Source organism: Lepidothrix coronata, unplaced genomic scaffold (genome assembly GCF_001604755.1).
Source record: "Lepidothrix coronata isolate B3197 unplaced genomic scaffold, Lepidothrix_coronata-1.0 Scaffold40, whole genome shotgun sequence".
Lineage (NCBI taxonomy): Eukaryota > Metazoa > Chordata > Aves > Passeriformes > Pipridae > Lepidothrix > Lepidothrix coronata.
This window is the reverse complement of record NW_016690220.1, coordinates 875,654-897,418: the sequence shown is the minus strand read 5'-3', so window position 1 is coordinate 897,418 and position 21,765 is coordinate 875,654. Positions and strand designations below refer to the sequence as shown.

General features: G+C 43.1%; 1 protein-coding gene across 1 annotated transcript in view; it reads left to right on the top strand.

Annotated features, from left to right (window-relative positions):
- Positions 1-21,765, top strand: part of FAM65B (family with sequence similarity 65 member B) — a 68,681-nt gene that overhangs the window by 43,378 nt on the left and 3,538 nt on the right. Inside the window, exons 9-21 of the mRNA XM_017813222.1 lie at positions 1,520-1,563; positions 2,849-2,974; positions 4,365-4,513; positions 5,542-5,671; positions 7,661-8,350; positions 10,974-11,158; positions 12,922-13,090; positions 14,506-14,641; positions 15,548-15,709; positions 16,725-16,883; positions 17,925-18,127; positions 19,643-19,726; positions 21,353-21,443. Coding sequence (XP_017668711.1) covers positions 1,520-1,563; positions 2,849-2,974; positions 4,365-4,513; positions 5,542-5,671; positions 7,661-8,350; positions 10,974-11,158; positions 12,922-13,090; positions 14,506-14,641; positions 15,548-15,709; positions 16,725-16,883; positions 17,925-18,127; positions 19,643-19,726; positions 21,353-21,443 — 2,328 coding nt within the window. The remainder of the gene's footprint in view (positions 1-1,519; positions 1,564-2,848; positions 2,975-4,364; positions 4,514-5,541; positions 5,672-7,660; positions 8,351-10,973; positions 11,159-12,921; positions 13,091-14,505; positions 14,642-15,547; positions 15,710-16,724; positions 16,884-17,924; positions 18,128-19,642; positions 19,727-21,352; positions 21,444-21,765) is intronic.

Here is a 21,765-nt window from a genome sequence, read left to right as displayed (position 1 = left end):
ATCCATAAGGAGTTTTAAGCTGTTTCCTCACCCTCCCACCCCATCCACTGGGCAAAGAAAGGACCTTTTATTTTCCTCAGATACTTTTGGAGATGGGTCCCAGCAGAGATCAAATTCACTTATAAAAGCATGCCTAGGGAGAGAGAAGCAGTAGTGGAGTGCTAGTAATCTTAAATTATTTATAAACAGTAAATAAATTAGGAAGGAATTGGTAATATGAGCTCCATGTGGGGGCCTCTCTCTTCTGCTACACAGTAAGATGAGCGAAGAAAACTGTTTTCTGGTCAAAGAAATGGAAGAGGTGGATAAGCAGATCACAGGGACAGTCCATGACTGAATGCAGGGATCTAGTTGCTTCTACAGTCCAGCTAGCAGGACTAATTCATCAAAAAGTAAAGACAACACTAGGGTTCCTCGTACTTGCCTTGATTTTAACACACCCATGTATGTTCACTCATGGCATTTTAGGATAAATGCAGCCCAAAAGCCCCAGCAGCTTTGTTTTCATTCCTTTCTCTACCACAGGCTTTGTACGTGTCCTCAAGGTGGTTTCTTTGGGCACTGCAACACTAGAGCATAGTTCAGGTTCGCCCAGGCAAAGCTGGGTAAATTTTTATACCAAAACAAGTGCAATAGCTACCTACTGAGGGGATTTGTGAGAAAGGAGAGGTTCCCTCTCTGAGAAAAACAACCAGTTAAATCCCACAGAAGAGCAAGTCAGCAGGCCAGGAGAGGGATGGTAACTTCCCTAGGATTTCAGCGTGGTCCCTCAGAAAACTTTCATTTCATATGCATGGTGCCAATATAGAAACAGAATCATCATGTCCTACGGTAAAAAACCACCCCAAAATACCAAAAGCAAACATATATCACAAGTGCTTTGCTGTGCTCTTTGTCCCCCTATGCAGAAAAATGGGATAAATCTCATATTACAGATGTCAGTCATGATATGTGATGCACTTACTATTGAAAGCTGTTATGAGAATGATAATGTTATAGAAATGCCAAGCAGGAGGAGCCCCTCTCACTTGCTGTGTCTCTATGAAGATGCACTAAAAAAGGAATCTGTGTTGAAGTATGTAACTTGGTCGGATTAGTGTTAAGCAGCAAGCACTACATGGTGATCCACAGCTCGCCTACACTCATGATAGTAAGAGCTTTGAGCTGAGTTTCTGAAGGTACATGACATAAGGAATCTGTTCTTTTTCTATAATTACTATATAAAAGGAAACTGAGCTCTTGAAGGAAAAAAAGCTGGAAAGTATAAATCTTCCATACACAAGAAACCACAGCCCAATGAATTTTATACTAAATAAAAAAGAAAATATAAAATTAAGATGGAGAGGCTGTCCTGGTTTGGAGGGTGCGAAGGCAGCACTAAGAGGGGGGATATAAGCAACAGCTGGGGGCTGCAGGGGGCAGTGGTGGCCCTGGGCACTCCACTGCACCCCATTCCTGGGTACAGCTGTGCATGGCAGCCCAGGCCCTCCCACAGCCTCTCCCTCTCTTTCCTTCTCAGGTCTGGCTGGCTTTGCTCGGCTCTGCCCAGGAGATCAATACGAGGTATGTCTGCTTTGGTTTATCACGTACTTAATAGCAAAAGAATCAAAAGGAAGGCAGATTTATGCTGCTTTTTACACTGTGATGAATAAAACCTTTTCACATCAGCACACCAACTAACAGCTGTTATTTTTCATATATGTGCTCTGAAAAAACCTTGCAGTTCTCTGTATGTCTGTTTTTGTCAGGGCATCTGTCTGAAGACCTGGAAATTATATTCAGAGCACTGGGTGATGGCTATTCAAAGAACTACGAGCTTTTTTTTTTTTTTTTAACTTTTAAAAATCATATTTCTGACAAACATTTCTAATTCCCCAGGAAGAAAGCCTAAGCCCCATCTCATGCATGTAGAAAAAACCGAAAACATTCTTGTAAGCATCCTTTAGTGGATGCTTAGGCTCTACTTCATCATAAAGCAGAGTAGCAGAAAGACATTGAATAACCATTTCCTGAGACCCAGATGTTACCTGCTGTAAGGCTGTGTCACGATCTGCGGTCACTGCAATGTTTCAGTAGAGAACATCAGGAGCAGGTTAGTTAGAGATGGATTAAAATAAAAGCCTCCCACTCTGTCCAGAACAGAACTAGCTCTGAAGAAATTTACAGTGGCTTGATAATGGATCCCCCAAACCAGTACTTCCCAGCTGTCTTGATCATAGATTCCTTTGTTGCCACTCTCCTTCCCTGTGATGAATGTCTCCTGCTGCTCTTACACCTGCAATAGCATGTGCTTCGTCTGTGGGGCTGGTTAGTTAGAGCAGGTCTCTCCCAACCAGCCCTTCAGCCCAAAGTGGCTTGCTGCTCTTATGTTACTGCACTGTGGGTATCATTCATTTCCATCACCAGCCAGCCAAAAAATTGCAGGTGGGGAGGCATCTGATGGGAAATGGCCAAAAGCTCATCTACCTTCTCTCCTGCCTGGGAAGACAGGTGATCCAGCCAGTTGTAGATATTAGGAAAGACCATGGGAGCTTTCATCCCGCCCTCACAAATCTCCCTTCCACTGCCACTTTCCCTATAAATAGAGTTAAATGTCTTGCAGCTTTGTTATGAGTCATCTAGTTACATGAAGGGGAAAGCTTGAGTGAGGGGTACACTACCAAAGAGAGCAACTAGGAGAACTGAGAGACAGACTTTTTCCTCTGACTCGACGGGAAGCAGAACGGCAGCACCTACGCCACTAACTCTTCCAACCTTTTTCAGACCCTCTTTCCCCAGTTTCGTTTGTGATATTTGTGCTTTGTGAAAGCAGATTTCTCAAGAAAATAAGAGGATTTTTCTGTTTAAGATTTTCATGCGTTACGGTCGCCAGCGATGGAAACTGAAAGGGAAAATAGAAGTGAATGGCAAGCAAAGCTGGGATGGAGAAGAAATGGTTTTCCTCCCTCTCATTGTCGGACTGATCTCCATTAAGGTATGTATGCTGACTTCTTTGCCTGCAAGCAAGGCAGCAGTCAAGAACCTGTATTTTCATGCACCTTCAGCAAAAACAAAGAAGCAGATCATTTAACTCTTTAGAAATGAACCATCATTAGTATTTCTGACACACCTACTAAAGTGAAGTGCTACAGTATTGTTCAGTTTCGATACAAGTCAAATCACTTTGTCAGTGCCGTGTTAGAGATTCTCCTCCCAAACTGGAGTTTGGGAGCAGTTCTGCCACTGCTCCATCCCTTCATTGCCTCTGGCCTCCCAACACACTTTTCTCCTAGCTGAAAGTCCATATGCTTTCCTTCCAACAAACCTCTAACCTAGAGATACCCATTCTCTGACCCCTGTCTAGAAATTGCTGCTAAAAACTATTCCAGGTGACCCTGGTTAGGCAGCTTAAACAGAGGAGTGCCTTGAAAGTCTTATGGGAAATGGCCTACTTAGGCACTGCAAAGACTTTATGAAAAAAATGCACATGATTACAAAACCCCCAACAAAATAATTCCAAATGTGTGAGACTGTAGGTTTTCATAGAAAGGCAAGTTGTGACACAAGGTGAGTCACTCTCCCCAGTTTAACAACACGGGTGGAAAGTTAAGAGAGAACCTGTTATGACAGTGCACAAGAGTCCCAGTATTATTAAGGTTAATGTGTATATTCTCTCCCCTTTTTGGATTCTCTCCAAACACTTTCACATAAAAGGCTCAAGAACTGACTTTAAAGCAAACAGCCAAAAGCTGGTTTGTGTAGGAGCTGCATACGTAACTGTTGCTCTGAATTTTTAGGCAAGTGTATCTTTAATTATGAATAGCGCTGTACTCTTACTATAACAACATATATGGATGTAGCTCCTCACCACTGAATCTGTGGAAGTCTTCACAAAAGGCCAGCATTGTTGTAAACAATTACATGACTTCAGAGTTACAAGAGATGAATACCGGGAAGAGAGCTGCCTTGGGAATTATTAAGAGGGCAAATCATATCAGGAGATTCCCAGTCAGGAAAATTGTCAGCTTCTGAGAGACTATATGCTCTCCTTGTTCTCATTCTTCCCTCAGGCTCTGCTTATGGTTACTGCAAGAAATCCAATACAAGATTGGATAGCCCCTTAGTCTGAGCCAGTATGGTTATTCTCTTCTGACCCATAAAGAAACATAAAGAAAACTATAGAGTCATGATCATATTCAACTATGAATTTATTAAAAGAAAAAAAACCAAACCCCAACTTTTCCCTTAAGTCATGCAACAGACATAATCAGATTTTAGAAGCCTTTTAGCAAGGAGTCCAGGCCAGAAAATCAAAACTATTGCCTTGTGATTAAGGATTCCAATGCCTTGTATGATCTTACATGTCCTGGTTTTGTCTCTTACAGGTCACAGAAGTTAAGGGACTTGCTACTCATATCCTTGTGGGAAGTGTAACCTGTGAGACAAAAGACCTCTTTGCAGCTCGGCCTCAGGTGGTTGCAGTAGACATCAATGACCTTGGCACAGTAAAGCTGAACCTTGAAATCACCTGGTAGTAAGTAGAACTGGTTGCTCAATCAATCGGTCAATCAATCAGCTGTAAAACCTCAACCTAAGAGAAAATGTCCATTAATGTGTGCTGTTCTCTCCATTTTGCTCCCTCCTGAGGCAGACTGGGAAGGACTTGTGGCCCAAGTTTGGTGTATGAGAAATAGTTCATGGTCAGCCACAGGTTGCCTGTGTTACCTGTGGCAAAGGGGGTTGTGCCTAGTTTCAGCTGTTAAATTAGGTATGGTAAGTACTGACGTTATGAGGCATGGGAAACGAATAGTGACAAGAGATCTCAGAATTTCCTAAAGCTTATACTTCTTCCCCAAAATTAAAAAGGGGGCATAACTGTGTGTTCATATATTCACTGGTCTTTTTTAATATTACTCTAAAAATCTGTGTTGGATTTATGGATTTATGCTAGCATAGTGAAGTTCAGAAGTTGGCCCATCTTTAAAAGCTGGCTTCTAAGGGCTTTATACAACACAAGGGTGGCAGGAAACCTCCGAGCGATCTCTATCCATACTGGTGAGTTGATGGCATTAGCATCCAAACCCAATTCTCACTACATTTTAATGAAATAGGTAAATGTCATTGAAGAAGTGTTGATGCATTTAACTTTTACAATCATGTATGCTGTTTCTTGTAATGCAATAAACATGAAGTCAGCAATAACAGCTCCTGTTTTCCTTTATAATGCAACAGTTCTATTAATAGTAGAGCACCTTTCTCATTAGTATGTGTGGCACTTGGCAACTCAAATCCAAGAATACTTTTCATGTGAGAAGAATAACATCAGACTACACACAAATGATTTCTGAGTGAATGCTTTTATCAGAACTGAGAACCACACTTCTGAGACTGCTGTCTAATTAACAGCATTTTTTTTAAAACACTTCTGTTAAAAAAACTTGCTATACCTCTGGGTTTTGATGTGCTAATAAGCCGCCTTTTCAAAAAGCCTTTCTATGGACCTGAAAGACCTTCTCGCTCAGCCTAACAACCTTTTTTTTTCTTCTGCTTGTGTGTCCATAGCCCCTTTGATGTCGAAGATTTGACCCCGTCCACAGGAAATGTGAGCAAGGCATCTGCTCTCCAGAGGAGAATGTCCATGTACAGCCAAGGCACTCCTGAAACACCAACCTTCAAGGACCACTCATTCTTTGTAAGCTCTGTTCAGCTTCATGTTTATGTAATGAGAAGCCCTAGAGCAGTTTGAACACTGCAAACACTTCATTGCTTTACACGTCTAAGCTTTTCTTCCCTGGTTCCAGCAGGTTACCCTTATAAATGCTTATAAATCAAGTGCATTCCTAGCTGCTAATCCTAAAAGAAGGTGACTGTGATCCTAGCATCTTTGAAACTATGTGGCCAATTATTGCATACCTCTTCTTCTTGCCTGACTGCTATAATACTTGATTAATCTTTATAAAATGTGTTTTCATTTTGTAACAGTAGTTAAACAACCATTATAGCACAAGTATTTTTAAGTATCCTGTGATAAAATTTGCCCCTATACCAAAGATATTCGCAGGGTACTCCTACATTTTGCATGAATTGAATTCTGAATGCCTAATCAGGCCATCTGTACAGAGATTAATTTTACAAGTGCTGCATCCCATGCCTGTAACTTAATACACTGCTACAAAGCATTCATTTAACTTGCCCTTCCTCACACCCTCTTTGCTTTAACTGTTGAAGAAATGGCTGCATCCTCTGCAAGACAGGCCAAAGTTGACAATCTTAGATGCTCTGCAGGACACTTTCTTTGACAAGCTTCGTCGCAGTCGCTCTTTTAGTGACCTGCCATCGCTCAGGCTAAGCCCAAAAGCAGGGCTAGAGCTATATGTGAGTCTTGTTTTTTGTTTGGTGAAGGATTTTTTCAGTCTCTATGTGGCATCTCCATTCCCACGCATGCTTCGTGTGTTGCTCTCCGTTGCAACTCACTCATTTTGCTGACTGATTAGAGGGGAGGACATAACTGTCAGCCCATGCAGCTCACATTCAATCAAATTCCTCTTGGTTTCTACAGAGATAATGATCAGAAGTCAACTATCTGTGGGCAGAGAGCAGGGCAGGAATACAAGCCAACAGTGTTCTTAAAAATTACCTGCTATACATTTGCCTAGTAACATGACTTTCAGATGCTAAAAACATACCCATGTCAAGGGAAAGAAGAAATAAATCTTTGAATGTAATTATGTTTAGGGGAAAAAAAGCTGCTAATAGTACTGGAAAAAAAAGATGCAAGTTTTGGACATTTTAACCTTTTGCAGCTTAACGACATGTGAATGCCTACAGTTCTTTCCAGCAAATTGTCAGCAAAATAGTAGTTGCTTTCCATCTATGCTGTGAATTTCCATGAGTTAGCCACATAACAGAGGAAGCTCTGTAGGTCAGATAGGCAGATGATTTTTCCCCATAGGTCAGTCAAAATGAACATATATATATATGCTGTGATTGTTCTGGAATCTGTATAGGCTGGTTTTGCTTCTTAAATGATCGATGTCCTGCTCAATACACCACCACACAATTTTGCTGTTTCATTTCAGAAGAAACTCACATTGGATGTGACTCCTGTATAACTCTGGTTCAACAATTCTTACAGAGATCCATGCCACAGGCAGAGCATACTTTCAACAGAAAAGAAATTGCACAGTAATATCACCATTAAAACACCATGACACTAGATAAACTTCTGGAGCAAACTGTTACAGTTTAGGGATTGCCACTTTAGAAGTCAGAAAACAGAACAGAAATCTATAATGGATAGAAAAATGCAGACAAGATGGCTTAAGTACAACCCTATTAAAAAGAGCCATGCTTCAGGAACCAGGGCAGTGCACTAGAAATGCTGTCTGAGGAAATCTAGTAGGGCGAGTGGAATTCATGTCTCTCTTCTGGGGCTTATCTCCTAGAGCTCTCTGCTTAACAGAGAGATGCTAAGCCCAGGTTTTCCAGCAGTTTTCCTGCTGAAATGAGGAACCATGCCAGATGAAAGCAGAAGTTGGATTTGAAACATTTTTCCTATCTCTCAAGTCTTGAATGCCTATTTAATCTTTTTGCTTGCCTTTTTCTTTCAAGGGCACATACCTAATTTTTTTCTTCTTTCCAATGCTGCATGAAAAACATTTTCTCTCTGTTATCTTTTTAGTCGAATTTGCCAGATGATGTCTTTGAAAATGGAACAGTGACCACCGAGAAGCGGCCTCTTTCCTTCACTTTTGGTGACCTGCCTTATGAAGACTCTGTGCCCCCTGCCAACTCAGCGGAGTCCTCTTCTGCACATGTCAGCTCCAGCCCTGACATCAGTGCGATGCCCACCCAGCACCAAGCTCTGGAGTCCTCCAAGAGCTCAAGCCTAGACTGTAGCAGCAGTGACTCCCGCAGAGACTCTGTTGCTGAGCCAAAGGACCTGCCGTCCCAGGGAGAGGTAGCAGTGGCTGAGAACAAGACCATGCCAAGGGCAGCTCCTGAAGTTTGCCAAAAAACCTCTGATGCTGGAAGCGATCATGTCTTTATAGAAACAAGTGTCCCGGTGTCTCTCCTGCAGGACACGGATGAAGTTTCAGAGCTCAAGCCTGTGGAGCTGGATACCTATGAGGGCAACATCACGAAGCAGCTGGTTAAAAGGCTTACATCAGCAGAGACACCCCTGACTCCAGAGAGGCTGACATGTGAGGGATCAATTAGTGGGGAATCAGAAGGATATAAATCTTATCTTGATGGAAGCATTGAAGAAGCCTTGCAAGGGCTTCTCTTAGCTCTTGAGCCACATAAAGAGCAGTATAAAGAGTTTCAGGACCTGGACCAAGAAGTGATGCATCTAGATGACATCCTAAAAGTGAGTACATTTTCAGAAAATACTACCCTAAAGAAAATCTGAGCAGTAGAATCTCCTCCCCTGACTCGCAAACATCAAAGTAGGTTTTTTGGAGAATAGTAGAATTCCCCCAGTAGCAGTAGGCTTGCTCCTACTTGGAACATCCTTTCACAGTATTGCATTTTTAAACTTTTGTTGGCAATGATGTGCTTATCATAGCCTTGTATCCTCAAGCAATGGATCTTTTATCAAAACTTGGGGGAAAGAGAAAAAGGTGCTGTGGCAGAGGTATAATTAAATTATACCCTTCTCTGAAGAATCCACTTGTGAACCCATTGCTTGTGCCATACTGGAGATCAAATATAGCCAGGCACCTGCCTTTGAAATCTATGAGTCACAGCCTCAGTGGGTGCACATTAGCATATTACCCCTGAACTCCACGGAGCTGTGCAAAACTGTACCAGCTGAGGATCAGGCCTTGTAGCCATAGAAGCTGAATTTTCTAAATTGCCAAAGGGATTTAAAAGAACAAGTCTCACTGAAGCTTGCCATCCCCACATCACCTACGCTTCTTCCAAGCCTTTTCCTTTTTCCCCCATCCATTTTTATAATGAGAGATATCCTATCATTACACCAAGATGGACAAAAATGCTGAAAATCAGAAGAAAAGGGATTTGCATGTGTGTTGTTGATATGTTTACAATGGATCACTGTGACTCATATCTCCCCCATGAATAATAACTCATGATGCATTACTGTGCAAAGAGTATTATATGGGAAATAATCATTTCAAATGCTTCATATTCATATGCAACTTACCCTGAGAGTTATTTAAACCTCATCATTCAAAAAACATGGCTGAAGAGGAAGGAGGGAAACATTTATTCTTCTCCATTACCTTTTTACAAAGAAACTCTGTAACTTCCTTATTTCCATTGATATTCAAAGCCACATGGTACTTTCCCAAGTTGAGTGCTTTTTTTGACAGCCTGCAGCCCCTGTTTCATGCATTATTTATTTCCCAAGGAGGTTCAAGCAGACAAAGGTACCATCACTATCACTTTCTAACTTCATGGCTGCTCTGCAGCCTATACAAAGAGGTCAACTATCCAAACAGCAGAGGGACAATGGAGACTGTTTCTTTAGACTCCTTCGATGAGAAATGACAAACGGATGGATATGGGATGGGGGGCAGAAAGGATGGATGTATGCAGACAGGATTCATGCACACTTGGGATGGATGCCTCTTCCAGATCTGTTAAAGTGTGTTTGCCGCCTATTGTTCAGCTTGCAGACTGACATTCAGCATCACCAGCAGCCGTGCTGGGCTCCCCATGAAAAAAGGTTGAGCTGTGGCAGAAGAAATCTCTCTTGGCCATATAGAGAAAAGGAGAAGCCCACATGTTGCTGTTTGCTTTTGCTTGAAGAAGCTGCACTACCAGCCCTAAAGGAAATGGTAGCTAAACCCATCAGTGCTGCGCAGGAAGTGGGATACAGCAGCCACCCCTGTCACAGATGTGTTGGGAGGTGTGTTTGATCAGCTAATGACTGTACAGTCAGTTTAAGGAGTCAAGTATTGTAAGTGCAAATGTATGACCATCACTGCATTTGTATTGTGTGCAAATGAATTGGAAATAGAGCTCCAACCCTCTTCAGCTCCACATGGTGCTGAATCTGAACTCAGAGGCCAATGCATTTCTTTCTACAAGCTGAAACAAAGTCATGGCTCCTGCCTGGGACTGGAGGATGCAGCTTATATGATGGCATTGTTGGCTCATGGCTGCTTCTGATCGAATAATCACATTGTGTGAAAGATGCTGAAGTCATTGAACCAACCAATGGAGATGACCCCTCAAGCTACATCTGATCCTGCAGGGTGACCCTGAAAGCAACTCTGTGGACATATCTGGATGAATTGCCACATGGGGCCAGGGCCTTTGGTATTTCCTACAGCAACTGCAAGGTTTCCTTTGCATTTCTTCCTAGCAGCAAGGTGGGATGGTTTCCCCCCTCTCTAGCACTGTTAATTTCTGAATTACAATATTGCCTTTCTCTGTCACCTAGGAATCTGATACCTAATTGGCTTTTCCTTCATTAGCCATTTGGCTTCAAAGGCCACAAAAGTCCTCTCATTCCGTTAATAAATCTGCAGATATGGGACCAAATTAATTCCTGGCTAAGGTCTGTTGGAGTTTCATCTGGAATAAATCAGATAGTGCCATTGGATATGTAAAAAACTGGCTTCTGTAGCTAGGACAGCAATTATGGAATGTACCTTCCCCTTTCAACTTCCATTGCATTAATTGCCACCTTTCCTTTTGGAGAACACCGAAAGCTGCAAAACTTGGATTCAAGACATACTTCACACTTCTATGAAACACAATGAATTTTGCCTTTGAGGGTTTTCCTTTGGGGTAGAGAGTGGGTAGGATGGGGAGGGGAGGAGGAACGGAAGGGTTTTCCCAGTTCTCAGGCTTTAATTGTATATGCTATGAATATGAAGTCTTGAAATGAAACACTCAATAAAATGAAGTTTTAAAAATAAAATTAAGAATATGAAAGTTTTAAGCTTTATAATTTTTTTTCTTATCTTTCAGTAGTAGCTAATATCTGGGGTTTTCATTGGTTCGTTCTGCCTTTGCAGTGCAAGCCAGCAGTAAGCCGAAGCAGGTCCTCCAGTTTAAGTCTAACAGTTGAAAGTGCTTTAGAAAGCTTTGATTTCCTGAACACCTCTGACTTTGATGATGAGGATGGTGGTGGTGTGGAGGTTTGTAATGGTGGAGGAGGTGCAGACTCAGTATTTTCAGATACTGAGATTGAGAAGAATAGGTAAGTTTGTAGTAACTGCCAGCTGTGCTTACGCCAAACTGATACCCTAGCTCTTTGTCACTAACAGGGGATCCTGGTGCACAATTTATTCAAGGAAGACTGACTAATCCTTGATGAGTTTATAGGTCAGAGGGTTCCCTGTGGCTGCTGCATACAAAATCTTTAGCTTCCAGGACCATTTCTTTCTCTGTTCAAATATACGCAATTTGTCCTTCAAAGGAAAAGGGTAAATTAAATTAAGCTGACATCAATACTGGCAGAGCCTCTTCCTTGACATAGGTTTGGACCTGGCCTTCCTTGGATGTAATTACTAATTCCTTTGTGGTTTTCCCCCCCCCCTTTGTCTTTTCTCTCTAGCCGAATGAGTCTTTGCAGTGGATTAAGCTTGTCAGTAACAATAACACAGGGCCAGATTTAAGCAGCATGATGTAGGTTTCCTTTGGAATGTAAGAGTGATGACTCGTACTCTGTTCATGGCCCTGCGTGTTACCTGCCCTTCTTGCATCACTTTTGGTCTTTCTGAGGAAAAAAAAAAAGGCAAAAAAAAGCAAAAAAAGAACAAAAAAGCTGTGGTGTTTGTGCTGTGGCCTGCCATTGTTGTGTGACTTCAAGATGCTGTGCTTCAATCATTAGATCCTAAAAGCATGTTTGCATAGTTTGAGCTGACACGATGCCCAGCAGGCATGTAAGCGGCACTAGAGCTGGAAAAAAGAAAAGAACATGATTCCATCACACCCTGCACTTTCCAACCAGGGAGCAATACTACTCTCAGCTTGCTTAAAGCAATTTTGAGTGCAACAAGCAACTACCATGCAGTTCCCCTCATCTCATGTTCTCTTTCCAGAGTAAGACTTGGTGGGAAGAAAAATTTTGGAAATTGTGTTGCTTGCTAAACTGGCACTCTGATCTCAGTCCAGTCTGTCCTGATTTAAGGATCCAGCTTTAACCAGTTAGAGTAGAAATGAAAATTTCTTTTTTCCCTCTCTGGCTCATCCCCAGACAGTACAGATTCCCACTTCCATTTTTAGATGTGTAAGTGTGTGACTCAGTGTAAAGATTGCAAGTGTTGAAACTTCTGAACTTGGAGCCAAATACACTTGCCATCTTGGGACTGACCTCAGGCTTTGCATTTAAACATGGGGAGGACCATTTGTACAGCAAGACAATCTTGGAAATAATGATTTAAAACACAGTGAGACTAACTCTACACTCTTACAGAAACAATTGGCAAAGTAAGCTGTACACATTATGTCTAAAACAGCATAAGAAGACATCATGCCTCTTACTTCAGCAGTGGTTTTCCTTCCTTCTGCAATGAGCCTTAAATCTGGCAGCAGGAGAAAGCACAGAGCTGTTCTTAGCAACTCAGTGCTTGGGGTGGCACAAATTGTCATGGTGCTTAATCCACAGTGACTGGGCAGGTGATTCATTAACAGATGGGAGAAAGCTGTCACCACCAAGGGACAGGTTAACAAGGCTTGCTTGGGCATCACATGACTCAAGGCAAACCAGTCAGGGGACAGGTCTGTCCCCTTGGTGGGTTTATCCCTCCTGCACCCAGCCAGGGCAGCACTACTCCTTTGCAATATGAAGGTGTTAATCACCAGGCTTCTGCCTGCTTTCAGCTCTTCTGCCGTGCTCTTTGCTCATCACCCTGTGTGAGCGTGCTTGTGTGTGTGTGTGTGTGTGTGTGTGTGTGTGTGTGTGTGCCTGCTGTGGCAGCAGTCGGCCCTGCACTGACCTCCTCCTTCCTCCCTCCTCAGTTACAGGACAGACCACCCAGAAGCCAGAGGCCACCTGAGCGAAGCTCTCACTGAGGATACGGGTGTGGGCACCAGCGTGGCCGGCAGCCCTCTGCCCCTGACCACAGGGAACGACAGCCTCGATATAACCATAGTTAAGCACTTGCAGTATTGCACACAGCTCATTCAGGTACCAGGCCTGCCTCATTTGGGGCATATATTTTAAAATGATCCCTGCCTGCAACATGGGTACAAGCAGGCTGGCAAGGTCAGCACTGCACGTGGGAGGCAGCAGGAGCTCAGGGCTGGGACAGATGCCATGCCGAGATAGGATGGTGACCACCCCCAGCCAAAAGAGCCTCTGTCTTTTCCATCCTGGCCCATTTTTGAGCACATCTCACATATGAACTGTGGGGCACTTTGCAGAAGCTGCCCAGGAGGACTGAGGGGCAGTGCAGCAGATGACAGAGGCATCCCATGGTCTGGGTTACAAATGCCTGCTGGCTTCGCTGAGAGGTCCTCAGTGAGGTTGGTCTCCAGTTAAGGCAGCCCATGTCTTCAGAGGTAAAACAGAAGCCCCTGTCCCCACTGTTTAACTGAGTCCCAGCTGAGGCTGCAATGTTCAAGAACAGAAATTAATTTCTACATGTGAGGCAGAGAGATTGTCTGCAACAGACATGGTGAGGGCAGCATGTGGCAGCCCCTCTGGGACATCAGACTTGTCAGTTCATGCTCACAACTTACTGGAGGTGAGTTTCTGTAGCTTTTTTTTCAGAGACCATGCACAGCAAATGTGACTTTAAACTTCCAGTAAGAGAGGGCATCAGGGTTTTCCTGATGAATCAAAACATGCTGCAACACTGCTTTACAGTTATTCACTCTTCCATCTTAGATATAATTCACTTTATTTTCCCGAAGGCCCATTGAAGCAATACAGAGTAAGCCTGATTCCAGCACTCTTAGTGTTGTTCTGGACACTCTGCTGACTCACAAGTATGAAAAAAAGGGAGGGTTTTGGTTTAAATGCAAGAGTACACTGTAAGTATGCATCTGAGGGAGTTAAGCTTGAACTATGTCCACACACAGAGCAGATTTGATATGAACAATATTTACAAGAACTGCTGAAGAAAATGCAGATGTCAGCACTAGGGAGTATTAGCAAGGAGAAAGCATATTGACAAAGGCACCTGAGTAGCTAATCAGAGCTGAAATGTACTGGAAAAAGAGCAACCTGTGGTCTTCCGTGGCCTATATTATGCAAAATTCAGACTAATATTCTTTTGTGGCTTTAAGGCTTTTGATGATGGATTTCTTTAGCATTGCAGAGTGGGTAAATCAGAAATTACTTATGCAAATGGATGCTTGGATACTCAGGTGTCTGGGTGTGGATGTAGATGTTAGAGTTATAAGCAACAATGCGTATCAACCAGGACCATAAAATATTCCAGAGACAAAAAACTTTGAATGTTTAGGAGATGTCGTGGTTCCAGGCAATGGATTTGCTATTTCACATCAGGTGTTTTGGAGTTTTTTGTTTTCTTCTGAGGCTGGGCATTTTTTTGGTTCAATGACTTATTTTCCTCTCTTCCCATTTGTCTTCACCAGCAAATTGTGTTCTCCAGTAAAACACCATTTGTGACAAGAGACCTCCTGGATAAGCTATCCAGGCAGATCCTCGTGATGGAGAACATTGCGGAGATCAGCACTGAGAACTTGGGAAACATCACCTCTCTTACTGATGGTAAGAGACAGTTTAGGGGATTTCCTTCTGAAAAGAGTTTGGGCATGCATGCCTGCTGAAATAGTTGCTGTGCAGAGCTCACCATTGCTGCAGAGCTGCCACTCTAGGAAGGGCAGACTCAGGGTTACCAGTACATGTAGCAGTCACCACAGCCAGGCAGGTGCCATCTACATGTGTCTTCAACACTGGTATCTGGAAATAAGCAGGTGAGAAGAGAAAGGACTTCTTATCCTGTTTGATATGCAGAGGACGGATAGATGTCATTGGTGGGGTGGGGATGTTGCCACCTCTGAAAAGCCAAATTCCTCCACCTTTCTTTCCTGAGGAAAGGCAGGATCTGCATTACACTATCGGAGGCGACTCCTTGAAAATTTTCATTTTTAGTCATCTCTATGTTGAATTATTTAGTTATTTTTCTTGTTGTTGCATCGATTTTAATACTTGGAAGAGTCTGACAAACACATAGTTCTCACCCTTGTGAGCACTTTGGCAGGGTGGGTAAATACAACAGGGTGTATTTACTTTATCAGAAAACTGAGACAAAATTGAGTGATTTACACAAGGCCACAGAACAGTGCTAGAACAGGGATCAATCTTGTGCAGATCATTTGCAGTATTCCCCTAGTATTTTGTGGTATTTAAAAAGATGGGACATCAGTGCCAAGAACTGGATCAGGAACAAATTTTCTCATGTACCGTGGGAAAGAGAAAAAAATGTGTTACAAACCTGAGGTGGGCACACAGTCATGCTCTGTGAAGGTAATGGCACGGGCTGACCAAGCAAACAGTAACTGTCCATCAGTGGGCAAGGGTGAAATTTCCTCCACTCTTCCCATCTTTTCTCTTCTGGAAGTCAATGCTTTCAGCATGGCTTTGTTTTATCATTCATTTTGTCTTCTCCTCCAGCAATTCCAGAGTTCCACAAGAAACTCTCACTGCTGGCTTTCTGGATGAAGTGTACTGGCCCTTCAGGAGTGTATCACACATCTGCAGACAAGATGATGAAGCAGTTGGATATCAATTTTGCCACCACTGTGAATGAGGAGTGTCCAGGACTTGCAGAAACAGGTACTAACTGCTGCAAAAAATTATATCACTCATCAAAAAGGGGAACAGTTGTGTACTGGACTTTATTCAATCTCCACTGTTTTGTTTTCCAACCCCTTGGAGGTCTGTTTGGGCATAGCTCCAAGATCTCATTTGAAAACTGGTGCTACAACTCTTGAAACAGTTTTGGCCCAAAATAATCAGATCATAATAGGAGAAAAAGGCAGAAACAGAAAAGTAAATACTGTTTAAGGTTTATGACTTAGTCAGAAAGTAAGTCTATTCACAAATACAGGTTTGTAAGTGATTCAGTGAAGTAGGAATCCTCACATTTAAATTTTTTGTATATACATAATGTCCATGCCCCATTACAGTGCACTAGGATGAAATTAATCCACATTCAAGTGAGTTTGTCTGAGCACAGGTTTCTATCTGAAGTGGGATGTGCTACATCTCAAACTCCAGCTATACTGACTAGCTCTCCTTTGGACAGAATGGGGATATAGGCTGACCTGCTCAGGTGTGGGCACCTGCATTGCAGATGCCTACCCAGGGCAGTGTTCTCCTTCCTGCTCCATGCTCCAGCTCTCACTGACAGTGCCTCAGACTTGCTTTCTGTATGCCATATGCTCACGTAGGAACAAAAAAACCAGCAAAGCCAAATCCTATCTCTGTGCACATCTCCCTACCTCAGTGGCATTGCAGAGATGTAACTGGCGGTGCATGTGGGTAGGTATTTAGTGATTCAGGATATCGTTTGGGTAGAAATGGTGTTGTATGAATTGGATAGAAAGCTGCACTAGCCATCCATAAACTGCAGAGGTTCATCCTTACAAAGATATCCTCTGGTTATGAAACCTAGACAGGGAGAAGGTCTGTCTAGCTTCTCACCTAACCACAGCTGTGGTTAGAAACATTGGGAAGTATCTGGATTTGCAGATACAGTTCTTTCTTTCTGGCTTTGAAGTGTACTGTGGCATTTTGCCAGCAGCTTTTGCTCCTACTAACCTGACCCTTTGTCCACGGCTGCCTGCAGTCTTCAGGATCCTAGTGTCTCAGATCCTGGACCGGACGGAACCTGTCCTCTACTCCAGCATGTCCTCCGAGATCATTACCGTCTTTCAGTATTACAACTATTTTGCCTGCCACAGTGTTAATGACCTTGGAAGCTATTTACTACAGCTTGCAAAAGAAGGTAGGGTATATAAATTCTGCTGGCTAATTGGGAAGTACATCCGTGTACTTCTGAGCGCGGCACAAAGCAGTTCAGCTCTGAGACTGATTTTACAAAAGAAGGAGGAAAAGGCACACAGGCACCAAGAAGTGCTCTGGCTACTAATTGTGAATGAATCTGAATGGTTGTACATGTCAAGGGAAAGGAGCTGATGCAGATAGACCCTCAGTTATTTCTATTTCCATATTCAAATGGGAAAAAAACTATGTTGAAAGCATTGATTTTTAGGAAATGGTTGATGGTGGTGGTCTGGGAAATTTTCTGTGTCCACAGCTTGGGTTTTGGTCTTTCACCATCTGTTATGGAGACACCTTCTGAAGTGCTGAGCAATTCTCAGGAGCCAAGGGATTATAGCACCTCAGTGTTTTGCAGGCTCTGCCACCAAGAGCTAAAGAGAGAAGCAGACACTCCACAAAGTATGCTAGACTGCAGCCCCTAGCAAGCCAAGTTTTCTTCTCTATTTAAGAGGGAGTTTGAGGAACCTTACCTAGTTTTCCTTTTTATTTGGGCATACTCTGGAGCTTTTGCTTAAAAACGTGGAAGGAACAAGGTATTTCAGCCCACCTCTGAAACACATTAGCCCTGGCTCTTGGTGGCAGACACCAATATGCCTAGGAAAAGCTCTCACAAACATGCTCTGGAAGTCAATACACTGACAAGGATATTAAGTTTCACTTGTTACAGGGAGAATTTACATCTTCCAGCAGAAAGTAGTGAAGATTTGACAGGCAGACTCTCAGCTCTGGGTAGATGTAAGTGCTGCACTGTCCCACAGAGCTCATCTACTCATCTCCTCCTCCTCTGATCATCTGAGAAACCAGCCCAACTTAAAGCCCAGACAATTCCCTATGCAGACACACTGCAATGTTACAGTTGATCAGATGGGGATTTTTTTCATGTCTTTTGTGTGTATAGTGTAAATTGAGGATTGCTAGTGAGAAAAGGAGCAATCAAAAATACTGAGAGGATAAAGTAACAAGGACCTTTCTCTTGCACTTCTAGCGTCTGTGGTTCAGGTGCTGCAGTCAGTGAAAGATGGAAAACTGCAGCAAAATGTGTCCAAAATAAACTCCAATAACCTTCCACCACAGCAGGAAGTTTTGAGAGCTTTGGCTTTACTTCTCAATGAAAATAAAAATGAAGTCAGTGAGACTGTGGCATCACTTCTGACAGCAACTGCAGAAAACAGGCATTTCAGGGAGAAGGTAAGTTGCAGAAAATCTCCTGTTGCATGAGAGACCTGTATCATCATGACTTTTTTCCTACCTGTGTGTCTCAAATATCTATGCATATAAAATAACTGCTCCAAACTTGATTTAAACTGATCCAGAGGGATATCCTCTCTAATTTTTCTGCAAATATGCAGGTCTGTTTCTGTCTTTATGCCAGTCTGCTTCTGCCTGTCATTACACTAAACAGGTACTAACCAAAACCGCAAATACTTACTGAGTGCTGTGCTCTCCAGCTATCTTCCTCACTTCAGCATTTCTGCTGCCCTGTCTCAGACTTGGCTTCAGTCCAAGGCTTCAAGGTAACAGTTTCCAGCATCATCAACATGCAAAGACATAGGTCTCAGATTTTTATTTTTTCTCCCGAAGGAGGCTGCCATCTGTGGGACTTACCACCATTTCTGGAGGGGCTGGATTGCCTTGGGCAGACACAGCTCAGCTGTGAGATCTAAGATTTGAGTCTATCACAGATACCAAAAATAACAAGCAGGGCCAGGTTAAACACAGAAATTAGATAGAAGAGAGAAGAGGAGTAAGAAGAAATTAAGAGTTGGCTTCTGCCCCTTCATGGCAGATCTTTCCCTACTATCCTTCTTGTTCTCTGTCAGGAAAGAGCGAAAGAAAATGCAGTTGGAAGAGAAAGAGTAGAAGGAGTAGAAGAGTAGAAGGAAGGCGGAAGGAGGAGAAAAAAGAGCTCACTTTTTACTTCTGCTTTACTCTGTCAATCTAGTCCCCTCTTTGCCTGCCCTCCCTCTTCATCTTCCATTTTTGCAGCCTCTTAGTATCTCATACGAGCCTTCTCCATCCCCAGGTTCATGGAGGCAGCATCTCAGGGAAAATATAACCACCTCCTGGAAATGGCATGGGTAGCTGATACCTGGTTCACTGCCTGCAGGAAGGACCACAGCATGCCTTCTATGAGGGTATTGTGCAGCTTTATGCTGCAGATGAGTTCACTGCACAGCCGACTGCCACTGAGATTTGCTGCTCAGCAGTACCTACTAATTTTTGGGGCTAAGCAGTACACTGGTCTAGCAGCTCATGTTAAACTTGTAATCATTATTTTAAGGCTCCCTGGGGTACATCCGGACCTGTTCATTACTATCCCTATGTTAGAGAGACCATCTCAACAGTCATCTCTTGAGATTTTTAGACTCCTAGGCCCATGTAAAGCTCTTTGGCAATGTATGGTGAAAGGCCTTCAAGAGTGACAGATTGAGCATCTCACTTTAACATGAACTTTTCCTCACCAAAAGCTGGCCTGAGACTACTAAGCTATGACTACTGGCCTGGCCTGAATCTGCTGGAGGGAATTATCCTGCCCTGTTAACTGTAGCAGGGACTGTCCCCCTCCATCCCACATACTCACTGTCAGGGAGGCAGGCTGCAATTGCTTGCCTTTTAGTAGGGTAAGAATACCTCCATGCTCCATCCTTCTGCTCCACAGAGGCACAGACATTCTCATCGGTATTCTCCTTTATCTGCTTTCAGGCCTTGATTTATTACTGTGAAGCACTAACCCAGCCCAACCTCCAGCTGCAGAAAGCGGCTTGCTTGGCTCTAAGATACCTCAAGGTAAGAGACAAGGAATTCACTGTGGCACTTGGCTTTACTTTAAAGAAAGGACATTCGATAGGTACAAACATCAAAATAGAAATTGCAATAACAGCAGCAGCAGTGTTTCTGGTTTGCATTGCTGCGCTCCATCTTTCTCAGATACCATGCTGTTTGGGACTGGTTTAGAAGCTTTGTTGCACAAACACCTGGGCTCTGTGACAATGGCCGAATTTATCTTTCACATACCATCTTTTCCTCCCTCTCATATTGACTTCAGGAGACTTAGTTCCACATTACAGAGAAAAAAATATTCATCCATAGAGTACTGACTGAGAAGGACAAAAAATGTCGTTTCCCAGGATAAAATTATAATGCATATGTATTGCAATAGCAGAAGAGAGAGACAGGTCACAGCTTGTTTTATGATAAATAACTGGTACATCTGGGCACTACAGCTTCAGCTAGCATCTGGTACTATCTTTGCACTCCCACCTAAAATGCACTTCTGTTTTGGCTGTATAGAGCCATAGGAAACAGCAGCCACCTAGGCCTGACTGGTACGGGACACTGGGGCAAAAAATGGGTTCCATGAGACAGACCCACTGTGGACTGAGTATTTCTCCCTCTAATCTGTCCCCTGGAGAAGACAGCTCCAAAATGTAACTTCATTCCAGTCACAACAGATGCCATCCAATACATAATCCGGTATTGTTTAAATATATGAAAAAACTTTTCCCTTAAATGAGATACTGACAGGCATCCCTGAGAGGCAGTGGTGAGGCACATTACACATTTGCTGCATGCAGGTTGCAGTGGGGTTTTTGACCACTCAGGAAAAGTCGAGAATAGAAATCAGTGGTGGTGGGAACTGGAGCTAGACACTTTTTAACTTGAGCAGTGTGGCTCTGATGCGTCTTGAACAGTGAGAATGGCAACTGCCGTGGAAAAAAAAGCTGCTGAGGGGAAGTATCATCATTTGCCCTTTCTTTCACTCATCTCTCTTCTTGTTGTATTAAATAGCCTGCCAGAGACACTATGACAGCTGCTCTCCCTAAAGACCTGACATTTTTGTAGCAGAGAACAGGATTATTCCCTGCTTTCTACCCAAAATAGCAAAGGCAAGGCAAAAGTGTGGAAATGTTGGTGAGCGCAGGCATTGGTGAGGAGCCTGCACTGAAGTGACTGGGCTGGCCAGCCAACATGTCCCTGTAGACAGCTGGGATGGCAAAAGCAGCCTTCTCAGACCTACCAGGTTTGACATGTTCTATGTGAAACTCATTCCCCAGATCCCTGTCTCCTGTTTGTCTCCTTGCTACATCCTTGCCTTGGCAGTTTTATGGCCTTGGCCCAAAGCCCATCACCCATCCCACAGTCAGAAGCTGCAGAACAGAGCTGGTCAGCCAGGATTATGTATGTAGTGCACAGGGAAGGAAAATTAGAAAGGCTCCACATTGACAGCAGAAAATGTGCCTTCTCCACATGCTTCCCCTCATGGAAACCCCATTACTTGTGTCTCCACCAAGGCCCCCTTCCCATGGAGTAGGAAGGGCAATGCAGAGGATGGTTATTATTTCCATGCAAGGCTGTGAAAAAAACCTGGAGTGTACTGTGTGGTGCTAATGTGGTTCTTTTTGCACTTTCCAGGCTACTGAGAGCATTAAAATGCTGGTCACGCTCTGCCAGTCTGACAATGAAGAGATCAGAAAAGTGGCGTCTGAAACCCTGCTCTCCCTTGGTGAGTTGCCTGGTTTGGAGCAGTATTTAATTTCATTTTTTAACAGAGCAACATGTAAGACACCTGAGTTATGCAAATGTGATAGTCTAAATTGAAACAAAACTTTACACAGAGACTCAAACAGGTTAGAAAATATAAATTCTTAAAAATCATTCATTTTGGAAACAAAGCAAAAAGACAGAAATTGAATTGTGTGAGTCTGGAGGCAGAAGTAGAAAAGGAAGACTAGCAAAGGAGAAGTTGAGAAACAAAAAAAAATTGATAATGAATTTGAAAACATAACAGCCTTTAGGAGTCAAGACCAGCACACTGCCTGCTGTGT